At 47.4% G+C, this 23,160-nt stretch overlaps 2 protein-coding genes across 8 annotated transcripts in view; one reads left to right on the top strand and one right to left on the bottom strand.

Annotated features, from left to right (window-relative positions):
• Nucleotides 1–23,160, bottom strand: part of TPGS2 (tubulin polyglutamylase complex subunit 2) — a 1,173,328-nt gene that overhangs the window by 14,362 nt on the left and 1,135,806 nt on the right. Inside the window, exons 1-8 of one of the 7 annotated variants that reach the window (XR_012679153.1) lie at nucleotides 19,067–19,138; nucleotides 13,998–14,088; nucleotides 13,114–13,193; nucleotides 11,814–11,901; nucleotides 9,696–9,827; nucleotides 7,506–7,610; nucleotides 4,693–4,856; nucleotides 3,105–3,415 (exon numbers count right to left, since the gene is read on the bottom strand). Coding sequence is in view for 5 of the 7 variants with exons in the window: in XM_075186334.1 (XP_075042435.1) it covers nucleotides 3,194–3,415; nucleotides 4,693–4,856; nucleotides 7,506–7,610; nucleotides 9,696–9,827; nucleotides 11,814–11,901; nucleotides 13,114–13,193; nucleotides 13,998–14,070 (864 nt within the window). In the remaining 2 variants the exon portion in view is untranslated. Of the gene's footprint in view, nucleotides 1–3,041; nucleotides 3,416–4,692; nucleotides 4,857–7,505; nucleotides 7,624–9,639; nucleotides 9,828–11,813; nucleotides 11,902–13,113; nucleotides 13,194–13,997; nucleotides 14,089–14,790; nucleotides 15,418–19,066; nucleotides 19,139–19,178; nucleotides 19,279–23,160 lie in introns of those variants that run through there. The other 6 variants (XM_075186334.1, XM_075186326.1, XM_075186354.1 and 3 more) reach the window with 6 other exon arrangements.
• The window catches only part of KIAA1328 (KIAA1328 ortholog), a 97,768-nt gene continuing 94,003 nt past the window's right edge, over nucleotides 19,396–23,160 (top strand). The window contains exon 1 of the mRNA XM_075186301.1: nucleotides 19,396–19,491. Coding sequence (XP_075042402.1) covers nucleotides 19,443–19,491 — 49 coding nt within the window. The 5' untranslated portion in view covers nucleotides 19,396–19,442. The remainder of the gene's footprint in view (nucleotides 19,492–23,160) is intronic.

Raw genomic sequence — 23,160 nt, 5'->3', positions numbered from 1 at the left:
GCGGGCAGAGCGGTGGTACCGGAAAGCTGGGTCCAAACCTCAGAACAGCCGGGAACGGATTAGAGTTGGGCCTAATCTGTAGGTCACAGGGATGGAGAAGTTTCCAAGCAGGTCTTTAAAGCAAGTGATGTTTATTTACTCACACTGGTTAAAAGGTACCAGTGAGCAGATCAGATGAAGCAAGAAGAACAATTTCCAATACAAAACAGTGATTTTTTTTATACAGTTTTGAACACAGCCTCACAAGGTAAGCCAGCCCCCTGAGGTCTGGGCTATTTTTTAGAATCAGGATGCAATATGTTTACCCAAACATGGATTTACATGCTATGCAAAGCTAACAATATTTACACTTATCTGTGATATACTAAAACTTGCTGTGATTTCCTGCATCTTGTTTTAGACACAGAGTAAATCTAGCAGCAAGTCTAATTAAACCTTCCTGTGCCTTCAGGTGTTGGACCCTCACACATCTAATTAACATGAGATTAACATGGGTTCTTTCTTCAGACAGTTGCAGAATAAACATTCCCTCCATTCTATTGCTAACTTGAGAATTCCCAAAGAAAAGTTACAAAACCCCAAATAAGTAATTTCCCTACACCAAAATACACAAAAGACTTCCTCAACAAATGCTTACTGTATCAGATATATACCTCAGAAATAATGCATTTCCTCTAGCAAAGTGAAAACAAAACGAATTTCCTCCCCTAGTCTCAGAAATAAAGCTATTTCCCTTACCAAAAAACACACACATCAAAAATAAGTACATTTGCAATTATATAAAATAAGTGTCCTTCGCTATTTCTTTAAATAAATTTATACCATAAGTTATTTATAAGTGATCCAGTCACAGCGGGCAAATTAAGTTTGCCTAAACGACATAAACTAGATATCGGGGCACACTCTGGAAAACTTACCCCAATGCCTATACTCCGCGGCTGTTAAAAAGTCATCTAGATCACTTATAAAATAAAGGGAGAAGGAAGAATTTGAGGTTAGACGTCTGTCTGAATCGTTGTACCCGCAGATATTTCATCTACACTACTGCAAAAACTCACAACTATCTTGAGTGATCTGATTATTATCAGTACAAGAGTGCAGAACTCTGAAATCCAGAGGAAATCCTACATATAAAGATCTCCCACTCGTTGTCTTCCAGTCTACTCACCACACTCACTTTACAATGTGCTCAGTTATCCCCTGTACCAGCAAGAGTCTGAGCTGAATGTAGTTATATTTATAGGATGCAGGTGATATTACAGCCAATTTACACCAAAAATGTTCTGATTTAAAGAAGATGTGCCTAAATATAGAGAATAATAGGATTAGGAAGGAGGAATTAGCTCAGGAAGAGCAGGGTGTTTGGCAGATTATTATAAAGACGTCGTTTCCTGTCCGGTTGTTGTAGATTTCATGTTTGTAGAGCAGAGACCTTGATTAAAATCTGGAAACATGACAGGTTGGATCCAATGGATGCAGATTTAGAACTATTCATGGTCACTAGGGCAAATTAGTCCATTATATGGTATAGTATATTTCTAAGGGGTCGGAGGTACAATGTGGCAAGAGACTAGATTAGCAGATGTCACGCGGTGTCTTCCATCAACCGATGTCACATATATCTACCAGAGCGAGACCCTCTCTGTCCCCCACTATGTATCCGTCTCACTGTACATAACATACATGCTCAAACCATTTGTACAGATACACTGAGAGAACGGCTGTACCCTGGTGTATTATAGATCCAATATCTGCTGTATTACACAGGAAGGAACACACCTAGTAAAGCTTTTTTGTCTCCCAATTATCGGGCCAACCAATCACATGATAAATGACTATTAGGTCTGATATCGCATTAGTGTGCACGCTCCCATGATCATGTTATAGCATATAAAGCACATTGTATTGTTTGATTTGATTTATAACCAGACTAAAAATCTCTAACAACGATGTTGTTCCAATCCTGCAGTGTGTACGTACTCAGGACCGGCCGTGTGTACGTACTCAGGACCGGCAGTGTGTACGTACCCAGGACCGGCAGTGTGTACGTACTCAGGACCGGCAGTGTGTACGTACTCAGGACCGGCAGTGTGTACGTACTCAGGACCGGCAGTGTGTACGTACTCAGGTCCGGCCGTGTGTACGTACTCAGGACCGGCAGTGTGTACCTACTCAGGACCGGCAGTGTGTACGTACTCAGGACCGGCAGTGTGTACGTACTCAGGACCGGCCGTGTGTACGTACTCAGGACCGGCGGTGTGTACGTACTCAGGACCGGCAGTGTGTACGTACTCAGGACCGGCCGTGTGTACGTACTCAGGACCGGCCGTGTGTACGTACTCAGGACCGGCAGTGTGTACGTACCCAGGACCGGCAGTGTGTACGTACTCAGGACCGGCAGTGTGTACGTACTCAGGACCGGCAGTGTGTACGTACTCAGGACCGGCAGTGTGTACGTACTCAGGACCGGCAGTGTGTACCTACTCAGGACCGGCAGTGTCCATAGATCTCTATGGAGTGCGCAGATTCAGGATCTTTTCAGCCGACGGTTATGACAGATGAAGAGCACAGATATGAAGGTAAATCATGTAGGTGTGTACACATGAATCGGCTCATCCGGACTTACAGTTGTTGGTAAAATCCTTACGATATCGCATCAGGAGAAATTTTCTGTAGTGTGTACCCAGCTTAAATCTGCGTCGGATAATGATCTCCACACTGAATACACACAGCTCTACGTCAGCACTCTGATGTACTCCAGTAAGGACAGCCTATTACCACGGAGCAGATAATATATCCCTAGGCACACTAAGAATCTCACTTACACACACACACGTCACGACACGTAGTAACTCCGACACAGATACCGCTTTCTGAGTTATCGGGAGACACGTCATGTAACCACCTGCAGACCCTGTGTGAGTAAGGATCACCCTTGTGCCTGGGAATCATTTCTTTCCATCGCGGAATCGAACCATTGCGTGACGACAGCTACACCGAGGACACGTTCCTCTGATACATATTCATCGTAATTAACAAAGTTATAACACAAATCACTCAGGCAGTATTTAATACGATCAGTCATAAATTAAAAACAAACAAACCTTTTGTACATTTATGTTACAGCCAGTAGTCACCATGTATGTGCGCACATAGGCTGATAAAGAGCTTCATGTACAATCACTGACACTCTTCATTTCCGGGGCACGACACCAGGGGGCGCTGGGTTCTTGGAGGAAGCGAGGGGACCTTTCTGGTAGCCAGCAGGGGGCGCTGGTAGTTTCTTCTTGATCACAGGGGTTTTGTTTTTGCTCTTGAAAATTTTATTTGGGTCCAACTTGTTGATGAAATAATCGGCGTCTTCCGTCAGCTGGGGGGGGTTGAAGGTGATGGGATTGTACATGTTCATCCATTGCTGTCATAGAGAGAATTATATCATACTGGGAACTTAGTTTACAATTCTAAATGACACAATTTATTTTTAAAACTATATTTATTCCCACCATCGCCTATTGATCCCACTATATTTAGCCTGGTCACTACTACTTATCTGATCTACGGACAGGACTCACTTCTGAAGCGTCTAACTGCTGATCTCCCACAATGCAATTTACCAGCATGAACCAATCACAGCCCCCTTCTTCCAGCGACAGGGGAGTGAGAATGGGGGGGGAGGGGGGTTTCTCCACTGGGTGGCGCTCTCCTCCTACCTCCAGTGATGTACTGTGCAGACTAATACATACCTGAATGTAGCAATGTCATTCTTTAGTGTTACATGAACTGCTTCAACAACTGCCACCCCTATGGGTTACAGCCAGTATAGAGTCAGGTGCCCGATGCCGGCACCGTATAACACAGGATACCCCACGAGGGTCTCTCACACCTTCCATGTACATCTATAATATCACTAGTCACCGACCATTACTAACAAGTAAATATGGCAGCCTACAGACACTACCAAACTACACCAAGCACACACCAATGGTCTGGAGTAAGTATAGGTAAACTGAGGGAGGGTTTCTAGTGCCTGGAAACCCCCCTCCAAGCCTGGGGCACTGTATAATTGAGGTGGCTGGACCCTGCCCCCACTTCACACGGCTTTGCTTGAAAAGGGAAAGCTGCGTGCACCTAACAGTAGTGCACGCAGCATTGTACATGTATATTATAGGGATAGGAAGAGTTGGAGAGCAGCCAAGCACTGTCTAATATTATAGCCACGCCCCCATGCATGCTGGTCACGCCCACTGGCGGCATGGTGTGGAAACCCCCCTCTACAATCCTGTGTTTGCCCCTGGTAAGATGCGTATGACTAGGGTCAGAGCACCTATCGTCATCATTCCTGGCAACAGGACACAGACGGACAAGCAGTAGATAAAGTGGGCGGGATCAGAACACTCTGTAATGTGCTGTAGAACATTATGTATCTAATAGAGTATCTATATTAGTGGCACGAATGGGAATGGGCAACTACGTTTCAGGATAAGTCTGATTTTCCCGTCTAGAGAGCTAAGGGCTGCAGTGCTATAGGACACAAGGTTCATGCACCCAAATGTCCCTTCTGACGATGATTTCTCCTAATTTTATTTCTTTTTAATTCTTCTAACAAAGAGAAGATGGTAACCAGAAATGGTTCATACAATTATGGGTAAAAGATATTTAGGGAGGGCGGTAACATGGGTTCTGGCTGCTGACCTTTGCCTGTGGGCTGAGCCCGTAGTTGGTGAAGGCGTACTGCCACTGTGGGAGTCCGCGGTGACACAGAAGAAGCCGGTAATAGGCTGTGAACGTGTCCGTAAGGAAATGCCAGTAAAGCGCCCGGTCCAGAAACCAGATGGTCGGGTCAGGGGTCGTCTCTCCTGTAGGCGGCAAAACACAAGATTGGTGAATCGCTCGTTATCTCTAAATCCCCAAAACATCAGCCAACATCGTTCTTGATAATTCTGATTAAAAAAAACAAAAACGTATGATGGTATTCCCTTACCCAGTGAGCAGTCAATCATGGATAAACGTGTAACTCAACCTAGAGGGATCCACAAATTCCACCACCATTATCTACAAATGCCCACAGCACAGCCCACATCACACAATTGTAGACAACGCCTGCCAGTCAGTGACAAGGAGAAGTCCTAAGTGGTATAGTGCCACTGTAATCAAGATAATCAATGTGTGTTCACCTTGCTTGTAACTAACCCTTCCCCTGGTCACATACTGCAGAATACAGGACTACGGAGTGACCTATTTTCACGAGATGTGTAATAGCACGCAATGCTCACAGGGGGGCGATGTTCAATCATTTAAATTTCCTCAGGGGCATGTGTGGCGCTCTGATGGCATCTGGTGGAATTTTGGAGCAAGTGAGGGGCAGGAGCACCCGTTTAATTTCTACTGGGCCCCATCATTTCTGATGGCGGTCTTGTTTACTCTTGTGCACCATCTAACATAGTTACATAGTTGATGAGGTTGAAAAAAAGACACCAGTCCATCAAGTTCAACCTATTCAGGATCTCCTGCGATCCTGCACTTATATTTGAAATTGATCCAGAGTAAGCAACCGCCAATCTGTTTCAATTGTGAAAATCCCCCCAGTCATATTTTTACCCTATATTCACTACTATCCTTCATTTTAATTAACGGTCGTATCCCTGGATACACTTTTCAGCTATAAATTTGTCTAACCCTTTCTTAAACATATCTATTGAATCTGCCATCACAACCTTCGCTGGCAGTGAATTCCATATCTTGACTGCCCTTACTGTAAAGAACCCCTTCCTTTGCTGGTTGTGAAATTTCCTCTCCTCTAACCTTAGGGGGTGACAGCGTGTCCTGTGTATGGTCCTTGGGGTAAAAGTTCCCATGAAAGTTCTCTGTATTGACCCTTAATGTATTTGTACATAGTAATCATATCTCCCCTTAGACGCCTCTTTTCTAAAGTAAACATGCCTAAACTGGATAACCTTTCCTCATAACTTAATGACTGTACTGCATATTCAAGATGAGGTCTTACCAACGATTTATACAGTGGCAAAATTACACTGTCTTCCCTTGCATCTATGCCCCTTTTTTATGCATGCCAATACTTTGTTTGCCCTTGCAGCTGCTGCTTGACATTGAGCACTATTGCTGTCTAAGTCTACTGTCTACGAACACTACCAAATTCTTTTCAACTATAGATTTCCCTAAATTAATTCCATTTAATTTATAGATTGCATGCTTGTTTTTGGCCCCTGAATGCATAACCTTACATTTATCAATGTTAAACATCATATTCCATTTGGCCGCCCAAACCTCCAGTTTATTTAAGTCCCTCTGTAGAGAAGCTACATCTTGCTCTGATTTTATTACCTTACAGAGTTTAGTGTCATCTGCAAAAATGGAAACTTTACTCTCTAAACCATAACCAAGGTCATTAATAAATATATTAAAAAGGAGTGGACCCAGCACAGAACCTTGAGGTACTCCACTTAAGACTTTTCACCAATAATGTTCCATTTATCACAACTCTCTGTTCCCTATTTTCCAACCAGTTTTCGATCCAAGTACAAATGTCGTTCCCTTATTTTGTAAACCAACCTCTTGTGTGGCACTGTATCAAAGGCCTTTAAGGCGAAAATTTAAAGCAGCAATGTCGGGACCCCTAAGGTTAGGTGTTTAAACACTTAACCTGACATTGCCGCTTTAAATTTCTAGTGACAGACGTCGGGATGACGTCAGCCTGCAGCGCCGAACACTTCTTCAATCGGAAACACTTGCTGTCATCGTGCTGATCCAATCGGAGATCTCCAGCGTCGTCTTGAAGGCACGTCTGTTTATTTTCCATTCGGTTTTTGCAGCATTTCGGATTTATTTTTTTTGTAGGGCTTGTTCATGTCGGCATAGTCACAACAGTTTAATCGTACCCAACCCAGTGACATCACACATCAGTCGCTTTTATGTACAATACACACACAAAACAGACCTTGCTTTTTTTCCCCCATAAAACTCTCCACTGGTGTCTTTATAACCCAAGATTGGATGCACTGTCATTTCCAGATGTAAAAATAAGTTTGTACAATGTTCACATTACATATATTGCCTTGCTGAATAGATGAGGGCCTAAGACCACATTTAGATTTATTTATTTTTGCATGCAAATTTGTGTGTTTTATTTTCTATGGTGTAGTGGTCATATTATCTGATCACATATGTATACCTACAAGGAGGCCCTGGTAGAACCTGCTCCTGTCACTAGTGCGCTGTGACATCATCACGGTGACTTCACTGGCTCCACCCCCATTTCCCCTGCTGTTCAGGAAGGACATTTCCAATGGAACATTGCTAAGAGATCAGTGAGTATTTCCCTTCTCCCTGTAACCTTTGCTCAATAACAATACGAAGGACATGTTGGTTCTCTCGTTATCCCTCTATCCATCTCTCCTAGGACCCGCTACGCTCTGACATCCCTTTGGTGATGAACTCTGCGGATGTGACATTCAGCATTACACAAACAATGACATATATTAACCCACCTGGTTTGGAGGTCTTGTAAACCAGACACACTTTCCCCTGTCCGTTACATGGATCCAGCTCAAAGATCATGTTCCGAGAATCAAAATGCGGATGCTCCGGGCAGCCTTCAATAAGATACTTTAAGTAAGACAGGAAAAGCAAATTCGTTTCACATCTCTCTTTCATAAGCGGTCAATCAACAATAATATAAAAATTATATTCAAAATAATGAATTGATTAAACCAGTGGTTCCCAAACTTTTGCAGTTCGCGCCACCCTTAGAGTCTCCATAATTTTTTCAAGGCACCCCTCCAAAATAATTATCGAGCAGTCCCGTTTTATAAGTAGTCAAAAAAAAAGTAATAAGTATTTAGGTCAGGACAGAGATACTTATTTAGTTGTATGCAAAAATAATACACATAAATCCAAGGGAAAAGAATATTTTTAAATATATTTTTTTCAATTATATTTCTGTCAAAGAATAATTTACAGCTAACACACACTGTGCCCCCTCTGCATCCACACACACTGTGCCCCCTCTGCATCCACACACTCTGTGTCCCCTCTGCATCTACACACTCTGTGCCCCCTCTGCATCCACACACTCTGTGCCCCCTCTGCATCCACACACTCTGTGCCCCCTCTGCATCCACACACTCTGTGCCCCCTCTGCATCCACACACTCTGTGCCCCCTCTGCATCCACACACTCTGTGCCCCCTCTGCATCCACACACTCTGTGCCCCCTCTGCATCCCGCCGTAGACAGGAAGAAAAAAAAAAAAAGAAAAAAAGAAAAAGAAAAGAAAAAAAACTTACCAATCCGATCCGGCGGCGCGCGGGACCCAGCATTTACTCTCCTGCCGCTTCTCACTGAATATGTCGGGCGTGATGACATCAGGCCCGGCATTCAGTGAGAAGCGAGGAGGGAGGAGGTTGCTGGGTTCCGGGCGCCGACGGATTGGTAAGATTTTTTTTTCTTCTTCTTCCTGTCTTCGGCACCCCTGTGACAGCGCAGCGGCACCCCTGTGACGGCGCCGCGGCACCCCTGTGACGGCGCCGCGGCATCCCTGTGACGGCGCCGCGGCACCCCTGGCAGCCGCAGCGGCGCACAGTTTGGGAACCTAGGGATTAAACAATGTTTTCTTATTCTTGATCAGATGGTATAGAAGATAAGATATACATCAGAAGATAAACAATAAATCCAGTATGAAGAACCTAAAGGGCAATATCACCGGTGATGTCGGCCCAATACTAATCCAATCTACAACAACCAGATCGCTATTTGCAATGCTGGAAAATGTGGTCAGAAGATGACGTATATGATCTGTCTCATGTGTGCAGACAGGACTGACCTGCGTGCGACCAGCATTACTGATATTATTTAGGGCAGATAAGCAGAGCCAAGAAGATCCCTGTCTTAGGTTGGGTACACACTACAGGGTTTCTATCCGACCAATCACACGATAAAACGTCCGTTCGGCTCGATATCACATTATTGTGTACGCTGCAAGGATGGACGATTATCGTTCCAAAGCTCATCGGATCGTTTTGTTTGATTTTGAAACCGAACTAAAAATCTCGTTCAACAATGGAACAATGTTGTTCCAATCCTGCAGTGTGTCTGCACTCAGGACCGGCAGTGTCCATAGATCTCTATGCAGTGTGTCTGCACTCAGGACCGGCAGTGTCCATAGATCTCTATGGAGTGTGCAGAGTCAGGATCTTTTCAGCAGATGGTTATGACAGATGAAGAGCACAGATCTGACGGTAAATCGTTTAAAACGTATATAGTGTGTAGACATGACTCGGCTGCTAATTGGGACCTTCAGTCGTTGATAAATTGTTAACTATATCGCATCGGGAGAAAATTTCTGTAGTAGAACGAGTCTATTGTTCTAGTGGGTGATAAAGTTGGAAGCACATATACAATACTGCGTTCCTTGAGAATAAACCTCCGTTGTGGAGGTTTATAGTTGAATGACCATAAATAAGTAAAAAATACCGTATATATTTCCTTCATTCTGAGCTTGCTTTTTCAATAATTAGTTCTTTTAAATAAAATCATTCTTTTTAAGAAGTACTAAGAATCTGAGAGTTTCTCTCAATTAGCAACGAAAGAAAAGACAGAACAAAGAAACCACACAAACACTTACACATCTATATCATTCCAAAAGGATCATGAATTTTGAAGGGTGGGTGATTTTCGTACCTTCCTCATCCGAGTCGTCATCCAGGAGCGCGAGGGTCGGGGAGCTGGGTAATGCGTACGTAGAGGGACTTCTCAGCTGAATCAGATCGGAAATACTATTGATCAGCATGGAGCCCACCTGGATGGGATTATCTGGGTGGGACACAAGAGAAACACTCTGAGAATAGGATTACACAAAACACAGACCCATCACAAAGGCCAGGAGTGTGTGTGTGTGTGTGTGTGTGTGTGTGTGTGTGTGTGTGTGTGTGTGTGTGTGTGTGTGTGTGTGTGTGTGTGTGTGTGTGTGTTTGTTAAGGAATTTAGACTGTAAGCTCCAATGGGGCAGGGACTGATGTGAGTGAGTTCTCTGTACAGCGCTGCGGAATTAGTGGCGCTATATAAATAGCTGATGATGAGGACGATGATTAGGGCAATATATACAGGTAAGGGATCTGTTGTTCGGAATGTTTGGCTCTTAAACTTTTCCTGTAATCTGGAGCACGATGCCTAAAATTTGGCAAAACACATTTCACGCTGATCCTGTCCATTCACACACTGCTCATTGTAATCCCCTCATTACATTGTTTAGCAGAGCTCCTCCGAGTACCCAACGTAACGTGATAATGATATCTAAGTACATGACAGTCATAGAAATGCAGCAACTTCTGCTCTGTTCTTCCGCTCTGTCTGGATAACAGTTTTCCTAATAAAAGATCCTGTACATGAAAACTGAACAATAGACTGGACCTCGCGGTATACTTTACAATTGTTACTAGGCCAATTTCAGCACCTTTGTTATATCCTGATTACATAGAGAATAACATTTGTGCACATTGGGGCAGCCATGAGGCGCGTATTCATAGAGTGAGATGGAGTATGTAATTGCACAGGCTCCTGTAAATACCGTCATATCTTTCTATTATCGCTACTTGAAGTTTATTTTCACACGTACGGTGTTTGCCATAATATAGATGGCAGGGTGGATGTAACTTATTATGGAAAATTTTAACTTATTATTGAGCATTTGTCTCTACTTAAGCCTATATCGTACACATATGTCTTTGTATTGATTACATTGTATCGCCTATGATGCTATTTAAATAAAATGCACAAGTCTCAGTTACTCACATCTGCCCATATATGATACGCCATCTGCCACGTCACTGACATAATGATCAATGGGAGTCCCGATATTGGGTCATGTATTTATGCACTTACCAGGAGATACCCCAAAGCGTCTAGAAACCAGGCACTACAAGTACCAGCACTCCCTGTCAGTTACTGACCCACAAACGCCTTGCAAACAACAAAGCATCAATTAAAGTTGCTCAATCAGTTTTGAGGCTACAAGGCTCCCTTCACTTGACACCTCTTCTGTCACAGTGATCATCATCATCGACATTTAGTTATATAGCACCAGCATATTCTGTAGCGCTGTACATTTGGGAATGAACACAGTGATAAAACAGGGCAATTCAGAATAGAGAGGTATGAAGGCCATGCCCGCAGGCTGACAATCTATAGGACGATGGGAGTCTAATACATAGGGTAAGTGCTACATACTGGTACAGACAGGTTGCAGAGTTTTATCTTATACGCAACAAATAAACCGAAGAGAGATGGAAAATGTTAAATAATTTGTACATGTGCTGACTGTAATAATGGTGATGGAGCCAGTTTAATAACTAGGGGTCTGATTCATTAAGGATCTTAACTTGAGAAACTTCTTATTTCAGTCTCCTGGACACAACCATGTTACAATGCAAGGGGTGCAAATTAGTTTTCTGTTTTGCACATAAGTTAAATACTGACTGTTTTTTCATGTAGCACACAAATATCAACTTTAAATTTCAGTGTACAAATAAGCTATCAAGTATTTGTGTGATACATGAAAAAACAGTCAGTATTTAACTTATGTGCAAAACAGAAAACTAATTTGCACCCCTTGCATTGTAACATGGTTTTGTCCAGGAGACTGAAAAAAGAAGATTCTCAAGTTAAGATCCTTAATGAATCAGGCCCTAGAACTAGGAGGTTTGTGCTTATTAACCAGGTCACAGTAATAAGAACAGAATAAACTGTGAGACTGGTGGTCGGGAGATGATGTAATATATATAGAATATACAATAAACTCACCATCCAGCTTCACCGACCAGGACATTTGGAAGCCGTCCGTCATGAGATAAAAGTTCTTCAAATCCTCGGGTAACACGCAGCAGTGCTTCTACAAAGACATTAAATTACCGAAAATGTAAAATGACTGCACTGAACGTGCAGAGATTACCCACTTGTCAGGACTTACTATACAGAGGTTATGGGGGGCAGATAATGTGTGTCCTGTGCACACCAAACGCCATGTCTGTAGCACCAGTGAAGCAGTCAGCCTCTCGTAGATTCTGGTAACAGAGTACAACAGCTTGTGCGCATCTGAATGTTCAATGTAGTGTCTCATGTTACGTCATTACGGTGACATACAGGACTCTGTAAGGTGGACCACCTAAGAAAACGCTGCAGGTGGAAAGGGCTAGATACACTCTCTAGTAGGGTGTATCTATCAAATGATAAACAAACATTTACTCTCCCACAACCCCGAAAAAAGTGGATTTAATCCTTGAAGTGTAAAGGCCATTTAAAGGCGGATGCAAACAATCCTATGGAGATTTATTGATGAACTCTCCGGGCCTGGTACTCACACTGTGAGATTAGATCACCGCTATTTGCTAACGTTGCCCTTTCAGTAAATGTGCTCAGAATCACACAGTCCTGTAAGACATTTACGCCACCCTGTGGTGTATACTAATTTTACACACAATTATTATGCTTTTAGACCGCATTACGCTTTAATATCAACACAGGGTCCCTGTATAGTCCTCTCTTCTTACTGATTGCTATACATTCTAGTACAGTATGCTGAAAATGAGTCATGAGACAGGTTGGCTGGGGAAGAGAGGTGCAGTGAGCACAAAAGCTGGTTTTTGCCTTTACTGGAACAAACCCCCAAAAAGTTTTTTTTTTTTTTAATTCTACCCATAATTCCTAGGTTAAGAATCTTAGGGGTACATTTACTAAACTGCGGGTTTGAAAAAGTGGAGATGTTGCCTATAGCAACCAATCAGATTCTAGCTGTCATTTTGTAGAATGTACTAAATAAATGATAACTTGAATCTGACTGGTTGCTATAGGCAACATCTCCACTTTTTAAAACCCTCAGTTTAGTAAATATACCCCTCAAACTTTTACACGGTCGTCCAACTTGTCCCTTTTATTATTCTCTGTTAAAATCCCATCCCTGGTCCATTATAAATCCTTGGTTCGGATCCCTGCCCTGGGATATGTAAGTATGGACCTCCGTAGAACAACATCATTAATCGCTGGGCCTCTCTGCTGGGCGATTGCTGACATGTGTGATGTCACACACATATGATGTCATACCTACCTGCTCCCAGGATACAATCATGTGACGCTCGGCAGGAGGGATCTCCTCAAACTTCATTTCGGTCACACCAGGAGAGGACTCTGAAAGGCAGGGACACATACATACACTGTACAGGCGAATAGAAGCCAGGAGTGTCACAAATCAGCCAAAGGTTACATTTGGTTATGGGCAGCATGGTGGCTCAGTGGTTAGCATTTCTGACTCACAGGGCTGAGATCACAGGTTCGATTCCCGACCAGGGGCTTATGGAGTTTGTTTTCTCCCCACTCCAAAAGCATATTAGTAGCTTAATTGTCTGTTGACAGAATTAACCCTAGTCTGTGTGTGTAACCTCCAATGGGGGAGGGACGGATATAAATGACTAATATACATCACTGCGGAATTGGTGGCGCTCTGTAAATAAATGATGATGATTTCTTATCATGGTTCTTACATAACAGCTTTTTCATGTATAGTTTTGCCAAAGTCAAGAAACAATGTTTAAGCAGATTATGTATATTTCTTCTTAAGAATCACTGCAACCCTAAAGCAAAATGAAACATCATCACCATTTATTTATATAGCGCCACTGATTCTGCAGCGTTGTACAGAGAACTCATTCACATCAGTCCCTGCCCCATTGGGGGGAGGAGCGAGGGAGAGCAGCCAATTAACCTACCAGTATGTTTTTGGAGTGTGGGAGGAAACCAGAGCACCCGGAGGAAACCCACGCAAACACGGGGAGAACATACAAACTCCACACAGATAAGGCCATGGTCGGGAATTGAACTCATGACCCCAGCGCTGTGAGGCAGAAGTGCTAACCACTGAGCCACCGTGCTGCCCTATACACAGAGAGCACAACTACGGCACTAACGCAAACCATAAGCATGCCAATTGCTCACCTATAATCTTGCTAATGCCCAGGGTGAGTTTCTCTATGTGAGAAGCCATTGTGTGTTCAGTCTTATCGGCCATCTAGACACGACTATGGGCCTAAAGAGAAGCACAGGATTAGCATTGCAGTCACAGTCTCAGATCCCACATTAAAATACCCGTCACCTGCTCACAGCCAATTTGTGGGCTAAACCCATATTCAGGTTATAAATTCACAGGAAACAGAGTATTGCTCAAGATAATTCGATATAGTTCCCAGTGAATTAACAATCTGCATTTCGCAGGAATATAATTTCCACCAACAAAATGGCTGCCTCCACAATGGGTACACATGAAATCAAGCACTGCCATGTATTACAAACAAAGTTACGTGCAATAAATAATTGGCGTCAAAGTTAATATGCTAGAAAGAAATATATTTTCTTAACGATGAGGAACATGCAAAAAAGAAGAAAAAAATCACAAATAAAAAAAATAAAATCACGCAAATGTGAAGAGTTCATCTTATATCAGAAACTACTTCAATGTGAAAAACAGATTTTTGGTAAATTAAATTACATATAAATAAGGCTGTTTAGAATGTGAGCAGACACCCGTTTCCTAATGTCTGCAAACTGAAATAATGAATATTCCTAAACATCTTTATTTTGAGTTGAGTTTGGATAGGGACGTAGAGTTTGTTAATGATGGAAAATATTATTTTGGAACAAGTCTGCAATTTTTAGCTACATAGAGTGAACTACAGCAGAGAACTAGGAATGTCCTTATAAATTCTTCTGGGTTCTAAAAAATAAAGACGACCTTTCAAAATTTATACTCAGATGGCGTTTTTTTAGCATGTAAATTATGGACCAGAATTATTCAGCGTTTTGTGGCTTCGTACCGCACACTATCCTGTGCTGTGGAGCGCTCCGAACCTTACAAGTTAAAGATAATAATAATTATAATCTACAGCAGCAGATGTAGCTCTGAGGAAGTCAACATATATACACAGAAATCCAAAGCATAACAAGGATCAAGTTAACAATGCAAGTTTATATTCATGTTCAGTGTAGGACGGGTTGGTCATGTATTGCAATATGTCACACTAACATTCCCTGTTTAGAACACAGAAGATAGCTTTACTACAAAGTACAGACTGAAAAGCAGTAATAGCGTCTTTCTGATTGTACAATGTGGTCACACCCCGCTTACACCCAGTATTTAGTGCTTTGTGCTAATTTAATATTTGTTGGCAGATCACAATACTTTGCAGTTTATGACAGATATAATGTAGTAGAATATTAATTTAGAGAAAAATGATAAAGTTTTAGATTTATTAAATAATATCCATTCAGAAAACAGCTTATAGATCCCTCCCAGTGTAACTGGGTCAAACATCAGGATTAACAGATGAAAAAAATGGCGCTGTGGATTATATGACCCCTTATATATAAACAATGATGATGATGATATTTTATAGTAACTCTAATCACCCACCCATCACCTAGCCCAGCACATCCACACCCCTGCCAGTCCCACCCCCCACTACATCCACAGCCCTGACAGCCCCCCCCCCCACTAATCCACAGCCCTGACAGCCCCCCCCCACTACATCCACAGCCCTGCCAGCCCCCCCAACTACATCCACAGCCCTGCCAGCCTCCCCCACTACATCCACAGCCCTGCCAGCCTCTCCCCACTACATCCACAGCCCTGCCAGCCCCCCCCAACTACATCCACAGCCCTGCCAGCCTCCCCCACTACATCCACAGCCCTGCCAGCCTCTCCCCACTACATCCACAGCCCTGCCAGCCTCTCCCCACTACATCCACAGCCCTGCCATCCCCCCCAGCACTACATCCACAGCCCTGTCAGCCTCCCCCACTACATCCACAGCCCTGCCAGCCTCTCCCCACTACATCCACAGCCCTGCCAGCCTCCCCCACTACATCCACAGCCCTGCCAGCCTCTCCCCACTACATCCACAGCCCTGCCATCCCCCCAGCACTACATCCACAACCCTGCCAGCCTCCCCCCACTACAACTACAGCCCTGCCAGCCCCCCCAGCACTACATCCACAGCCCTGCCAGCCTCCCCAGCACTACATCCACAGCCCTGCCAGCCTCCCCCCACTACATCCACAGCCCTGCCAGCCCCTCATAACTTTACCCACAGCCCTGCCAGCCTCCCCTCACTACATCCACAGCCCTGCCAGTCCCCCCCACTACATCCACAGCCCTGCCAGCCTCCCCAGCACTACATCCACAGCCCTGCCAGCCTCCCCCCACTACATCCACAGCCCTGCCAGCCCCTCATAACTATACCCACAGCCCTGCCAGCCTCCCCTCACTACATCCACAGCCCTGCCAGTCCCCCCCACTACATCCACAGCCCTGCCAGCCTCCCCAGCACTACATCCACAGCCCTGCCAGCCTCCCCCCACTACATCCACAGCCCTGCCAGCCCCTCATAACTATACCCACAGCCCTGCCAGCCTCCCCCCACTACATCCACAGCCCTGCCAGCCCCCCCAGCACTACATCCACAGCCCTGCCAGCCCCCCCCACTACATCCACAGCCCTGCCAGCCCCCCCCCACTACATCCACAGCCCCCCACTACATCCACAGCCCTGCCAGCCTCCCCCACTACATCTACACCCCTGCCAGCCCCCCATAACTACATCCACAGCCCTGCCAGTCTCCCCTCACTACATCCACAGCCCTGCCAGTCTCCCCTCACTACATCCACAGCCCTGCCAGTCCCCCCCCACTACATCCACAGCCCTGCCAGCCTCCCCCACTACATCCACAGCCCTGCCAGCCTCCCTCACTACATCCACACCCCTGCCAGCCCCCCATAACTACATCCACAGCCCTGCCAGTCCCCCCCCACTACATCCACAGTTCTGCCAGCCCCCCACTACATCCACAGCCCTGCCAGCCTCCCCCACTACATCCACAGCACTGCCAGCCTCCCCCACTACATCCACACCCCTGCCAGCCTCCCCCACTACATCCACACTCCTGCCAGCCTCCCCCTCTACATCCACACCCCTGCCAGCCCCCCCCCCTACTACATCCACAGCCATGCCAGCCCCCTCCCCCACTACATCCACAGCCCTGCCAGCCCCCCCCCCTACATCCACACACCTGCCAGCCTCCCCCACTACATCCACACCCCTGCCAGCCCCCCCCCACTACATCCACACCCCTGCCAGCCTCCCCCACTACATCCACACCCTTGCCAGCCTCCCCCACTACATCCACACCCCTGCCAGCCCCCCCACCACATCCACAGCCCTGCCAGCCTCCCCCCACCACATCCACACCCCTGCCAGCCTCACCTCACTACATCCACATCCCTGCCAGCCTTCCCCACTACATCCACACCCCTGCCAGCCTCTCCCCACTACATCCACACCCCTGCCAGCCTCTCCCCACTACATCCACACCCCTGCCAGTCTCCCCCCACTACATCCACAGCCCTGCCAGCCTTCCCCACTACATCCACACCCCTGCCAGCCTCCCCTCACTACATCCACACCCCTGCCAGCCTCCCCTCACTACATCCACACCCCTGCCAGCCTCCCCTCACTACATCCACACCCCTGCCAGCCCCCCCCCCACTACATCCACAGCCCTGCCAGCCTTCCCCACTACATCCACACCCCTGCCAGCCCCCCCCCCCACTACATCCACAGCCCTGCCAGCCTTCCCCACTACATCCACAGCCCTGCCAGCCTCCCCTCACTACATCCACAGCCCTGCCAGCCTCCCCTCACTACATCCACAGCCCTGCCAGCCTCCCCTCACTACATCCACAGCCCTGCCAGCCTCCCCTCACTACTTCCACAGCCCTGCCAGCCTCCCTCACTACATCCACACCCCTGCCAGCCTCCCCCACTACATCCACACCCCTGCCAGCCTCCCCCACTACATCCACAGCCCTGCCAGCCTCCCCTCACTACATCCACAGCCCTGCCAGCCTCCCCTCACTACATCCACAGCCCTGCCAGCCTCCCCTCACTACATCCACAGCCCTGCCAGCCTCCCCTCACTACATCCACACCCCTGCCAGCCTCCCCCACTACATCCACACCCCTGCCAGCCTCCCCCACTACATCCACACCCCTGCCAGCCTCCCCTCACTACATCCACACACCTGCCAGCCTCCCCCACTACATCCACACCCCTGCCAGCCTCCCCTCACTACATCCACACCCCTGCCAGCCTCCCCTCACTACATCCACACACCTGCCAGCCTCCCCTCACTACATCCACAGCCCTGCCAGCCTCCCCTCACTACATCCACAGCCCTGCCAGCCTCCCCTCACTACATCCACAGCCCTGCCAGCCTCCCTCACTACATCCACACCCCTGCCAGCCTCCCTCACTACATCCACACCCCTGCCAGCCTCCCCTCACTACATTCACACCCCTGCCAGCCTCCCCCACTACATCCACACCCCTGCCAGCCTCCCCCACTACATCCACACCCCTGCCAGCCTCCCCTCACTACATCCACACACCTGCCAGCCTCCCCTCACTACATCCACAGCCCTGCCAGCCTCCCTCACTACATCCACACCCCTGCCAGCCTCCCCCACTACATCCACACCCCTGCCAGCCTCCCCTCACTACATCCACACACCTGCCAGCCTCCCCTCACTACATCCACAGCCCTGCCAGCCTCCCCTCACTACATCCACACCCCTGCCAGCCTCCCCCACTACATCCACACCCCTGCCAGCCTCCCCTCACTACATCCACACACCTGCCAGCCTCCCCTCACTACATCCACACACCTGCCAGCCTCCCCTCACTACATCCACACACCTGCCAGCCTCCCCTCACTACATCCACACACCTGCCAGCCTCCCCTCACTACATCCACACACCTGACAGCCTCTCCCCACTACATCCACACACCTGCCAGCCTCCCCTCACTACATCCACACACCTGCCAGCCTCCCCTCACTACATCCACAGCCCTGCCAGCCTCCCCTCACTACATCCACAGCCCTGCCAGCCTCCCCTCACCTGCCAGCCTCCCCTCACTACATCCACACCCCTGACAGCCCCTATTATTCCCACCCGGCAGCCGCCAATATTCACACTCCGTCTCCTCCTCCACTGCTGTCCTCATCTGTAACCAGGATACACACAACCCTTACGCGCTGCATGATGGGAGATGTAGTTCTCTCACCATAACTACTTTCCGCTCGGTATATGCCGGCTGTAGGGAGATTTACGGCTGATGTTGCCGACAAAAGAAACTACAAGTCCCACAAAGCATTGCGGTGCACTAGTGACGTCACTAACGTCCATATATCCCATCTAATGAGTGACAGCAGAGATAACCAACAGAAAGGAAGGTATGTGGAGCGTCCACCAATGAGCATGTCAGGAGTCTGGGAGGCGTGGCTTGGAGCTGGTTGCTGGGGCCGCCGGGGGTGGCGGTTGTTTGAAGATGGCGGATGTTGCTGGGGAAGAAACTGCCGCTTACTGGAGTCTGGACGGTATCCTTACCCGGGCTGAGGGCGTATTATTGTGTGACAGGTGCAGCTGACAGCTCACCCATATTGTATGTCTATGTCCATATTACTAGTGTGTGTCCGTCCGTCTCCCATATTCCTACTGTGTGTGTGTGTGTCCGTCCCATATTCCTACTGTGTGTGTGTGTCCGTCCCATATTCCTACTGTGTGTGTGTGTGTGTGTGTGTGTCCGTCCGTCCCATATTCCTACTGTGTGTGTGTGTCCGTCCCATATTCCTACTGTGTGTGTCCGTCCCATATTCCTACTGTGTGTGTCCATCCCATATTCCTACTGTGTGTGTGTGTGTCCGTCCCATATTCCTACTGTGTGTGTGTGTGTCCGTCCCATATTCCTACTGTGTGTGTGTGTGTCCGTCCCATATTCCTACTGTGTGTGTGTGTGTCCGTCCCATATTCCTACTGTGTGTGTGTGTGTCCGTCCCATATTCCTACTGTGTGTGTGTGTGTCCCATATTCCTACTGTGTGTGTGTGTGTCTGTCCCATATTCCTACTGTGTGTGTGTGTGTGTGTGTGTGTGTCCCATATTCCTACTGTGTGTGTGTGTGTCTGTCCCATATTCCTACTGTGTGTGTGTGTGTGTGTCCGTCCCATATTCCTACTGTGTGTGTGTGTGTCCCATATTCCTACTGTGTGTGTGTGTGTGTGTCCCATATTCCTACTGTGTGTGTGTGTGTGTCCGTCCCATATTCCTACTGTGTGTGTGTGTGTGTGTCCGTCCCATATTCCTACTGTGTGTGTGTGTGTGTGTCCGTCCCATATTCCTACTGTGTGTGTGTGTGTGTCCGTCCCATATTCCTACTGTGTGTGTGTGTCCGTCCCATATTCCTACTGTGTGTGTGTGTGTGTGTGTGTCCCATATTCCTACTGTGTGTGTGTGTGTGTCTGTCCCATATTCCTACTGTGTGTGTGTGTGTGTCCGTCCCATATTCCTACTGTGTGTGTGTGTGTGTGTCCGTCCCATATTCCTACTGTGTGTGTATCCGTCCCATATTCCTACTGTGTGTGTGTGTCCGTCCCATATTCCTACTGTGTGTGTGTGTGTGTCCGTCCCATATTCCTACTGTGTGTGTGTGTCCGTCCCATATTCCTACTGTGTGTGTGTCCGTCCCATATTCCTACTGTGTGTGTGTCCGTCCCATATTCCTACTGTGTGTGTCCGTCCCATATTCCTACTGTGTGTGTGTGTGTGTGTCCGTCCCATATTCCTACTGTGTGTGTCCGTCCCATATTCCTACTGTGTGAGTGTCCGTCCCATATTCCTACTGTGTGTGTGTCCGTCCCATATTCCTACTGTGTGTGTGTCCGTCCCATATTCCTACTGTGTGTGTGTCCGTCCCATATTCCTACTGTGTGTGTGTCCGTCCCATATTCCTACTGTGTGTGTGTCCGTCCCATATTCCTACTGTGTGTGTGTCCGTCCCATATTCCTACTGTGTGTGTGTCCGTCCCATATTCCTACTGTGTGTGTGTCCGTCCCATATTCCTACTGTGTGTGTGTCCGTCCCATATTCCTACTGTGTGTGTGTCCGTCCCATATTCCTACTGTGTGTGTGTCCGTCCCATATTCCTACTGTGTGTGTGTCCGTCCCATATTCCTACTGTGTGTGTGTCCGTCCCATATTCCTACTGTGTGTGTGTCCGTCCCATATTCCTACTGTGTGTGTGTCCGTCCCATATTCCTACTGTGTGTGTGTCCGTCCCATATTCCTACTGTGTGTGTGTCCGTCCCATATTCCTACTGTGTGTGTGTGTGTGTGTCCGTCCCATATTCCTACTGTGTGTGTGTGTCCCCGTCCCATATGCCTACTGTGTGTGTGTGTCCCCGTCCCATATGCCTACTGTGTGTGTGTGTGTCCGTCCCATATGCCTACTGTGTGTGTGTGTGTGTCCGTCCCATATGCCTACTGTGTGTGTGTGTGTCCGTCCCATATGCCTACTGTGTGTGTGTGTGTGTCCGTCCCATATTCCTACTGTGTGTGTGTGTGTCCGTCCCATATTCCTACTGTGTGTGTGTGTCCGTCCCATATTCCTACTGTGTGTGTGTGTCCGTCCCATATTCCTACTGTGTGTGTGTGTCCGTCCCATATTCCTACTGTGTGTGTGTGTCCGTCCCATATTCATACTGTGTGTGTGTGTCCGTCCCATATTCATACTGTGTGTGTCCGTCCCATATTCATACTGTGTGTGTCCGTCCCATATTCATACTGTGTGTGTCCGTCCCATATTCCTACTGTGTGTGTCCGTCCCATATTCCTACTGTGTGTGTCCGTCCCATATTCCTACTGTGTGTGTGTGTGTGTGTCCGTCCCATATTCCTACTGTGTGTGTGTGTGTGTGTCCGTCCCATATTCCTACTGTGTGTGTGTGTGTGTGTGTCCCATATTCCTACTGTGTGTGTGTGTGTGTGTCCGTCCCATATTCCTACTGTGTGTGTGTGTGTGTCCGTCCCATATTCCTACTGTGTGTGTGTGTCCCATATTCCGACTGTCTGGTGTCCTGTGTGTGTCCCCCCCCCCCCCCCCCCCCCCCATATTCCTACTGTGTGTGTGTGTGTGTGTGTCCCATATTCCTACTGTGTGTGTGTGTGTCCCATATTCCTACTGTGTGTGTGTCCGTCCCATATTCCTACTGTGTGTGTGTGTGTGTGTCCGTCCCATATTCCTACTGTGTGTGTGTGTGTGTGTCCGTCCCATATTCCTACTGTGTGTGTCCGTCCCATATGCCTACTGTGTGTGTGTGTGTCCGTCCCATATGCCTACTGTGTGTGTGTGTCCGTCCCATATTCCTACTGTGTGTGTGTGTGTCCGTCCCATATTCCTACTGTGTGTGTGTGTGTCCGTCCCATATTCCTACTGTGTGTGTGTGTGTCCGTCCCATATTCCTACTGTGTGTGTGTGTCCGTCCCATATTCCTACTGTGTGTGTGTGTCCGTCCCATATTCATACTGTGTGTGTGTGTCCGTCCCATATTCATACTGTGTGTGTGTGTCCGTCCCATATTCATACTGTGTGTGTGTGTCCGTCCCATATTCATACTGTGTGTGTCCGTCCCATATTCCTACTGTGTGTGTCCGTCCCATATTCCTACTGTGTGTGTGTGTGTGTCCGTCCCATATTCCTACTGTGTGTGTGTGTGTGTCCGTCCCATATTCCTACTGTGTGTGTGTGTGTGTCCGTCCCATATTCCTACTGTGTGTGTGTGTGTGTCCGTCCCATATTCCTACTGTGTGTGTGTGTGTGTCCGTCCCATATTCCTACTGTGTGTGTGTGTGTGTCCGTCCCATATTCCTACTGTGTGTGTGTGTGTCCGTCCCATATTCCTACTGTGTGTGTGTGTGTGTCCGTCCCATATTCCTACTGTGTGTGTGTGTCCCATATTCCGACTGTCTGGTGTCCTGTGTGTGTCCCCCCCCCCCCCCCCCCCCATATTCCTACTGTGTGTGTGTGTGTGTGTCCCATATTCCTACTGTGTGTGTGTGTGTCCCATATTCCTACTGTGTGTGTGTGTGTGTGTGTCCGTCCCATATTCCTACTGTGTGTGTGTGTGTCCGTCCCATATTCCTACTTGTGTGTGTCCCATATTCCGACTGTCTGGTGTCCTGTGTGTGTCCCCCCCCCCCCCCCCCATATTC

Source organism: Mixophyes fleayi, chromosome 1, assembly GCF_038048845.1.
Source record: "Mixophyes fleayi isolate aMixFle1 chromosome 1, aMixFle1.hap1, whole genome shotgun sequence".
Classification (NCBI taxonomy): domain Eukaryota; kingdom Metazoa; phylum Chordata; class Amphibia; order Anura; family Limnodynastidae; genus Mixophyes; species Mixophyes fleayi.
Note: the sequence above shows the minus strand (reverse complement) of the source record. Positions and strands in the feature narration are given on the sequence as shown.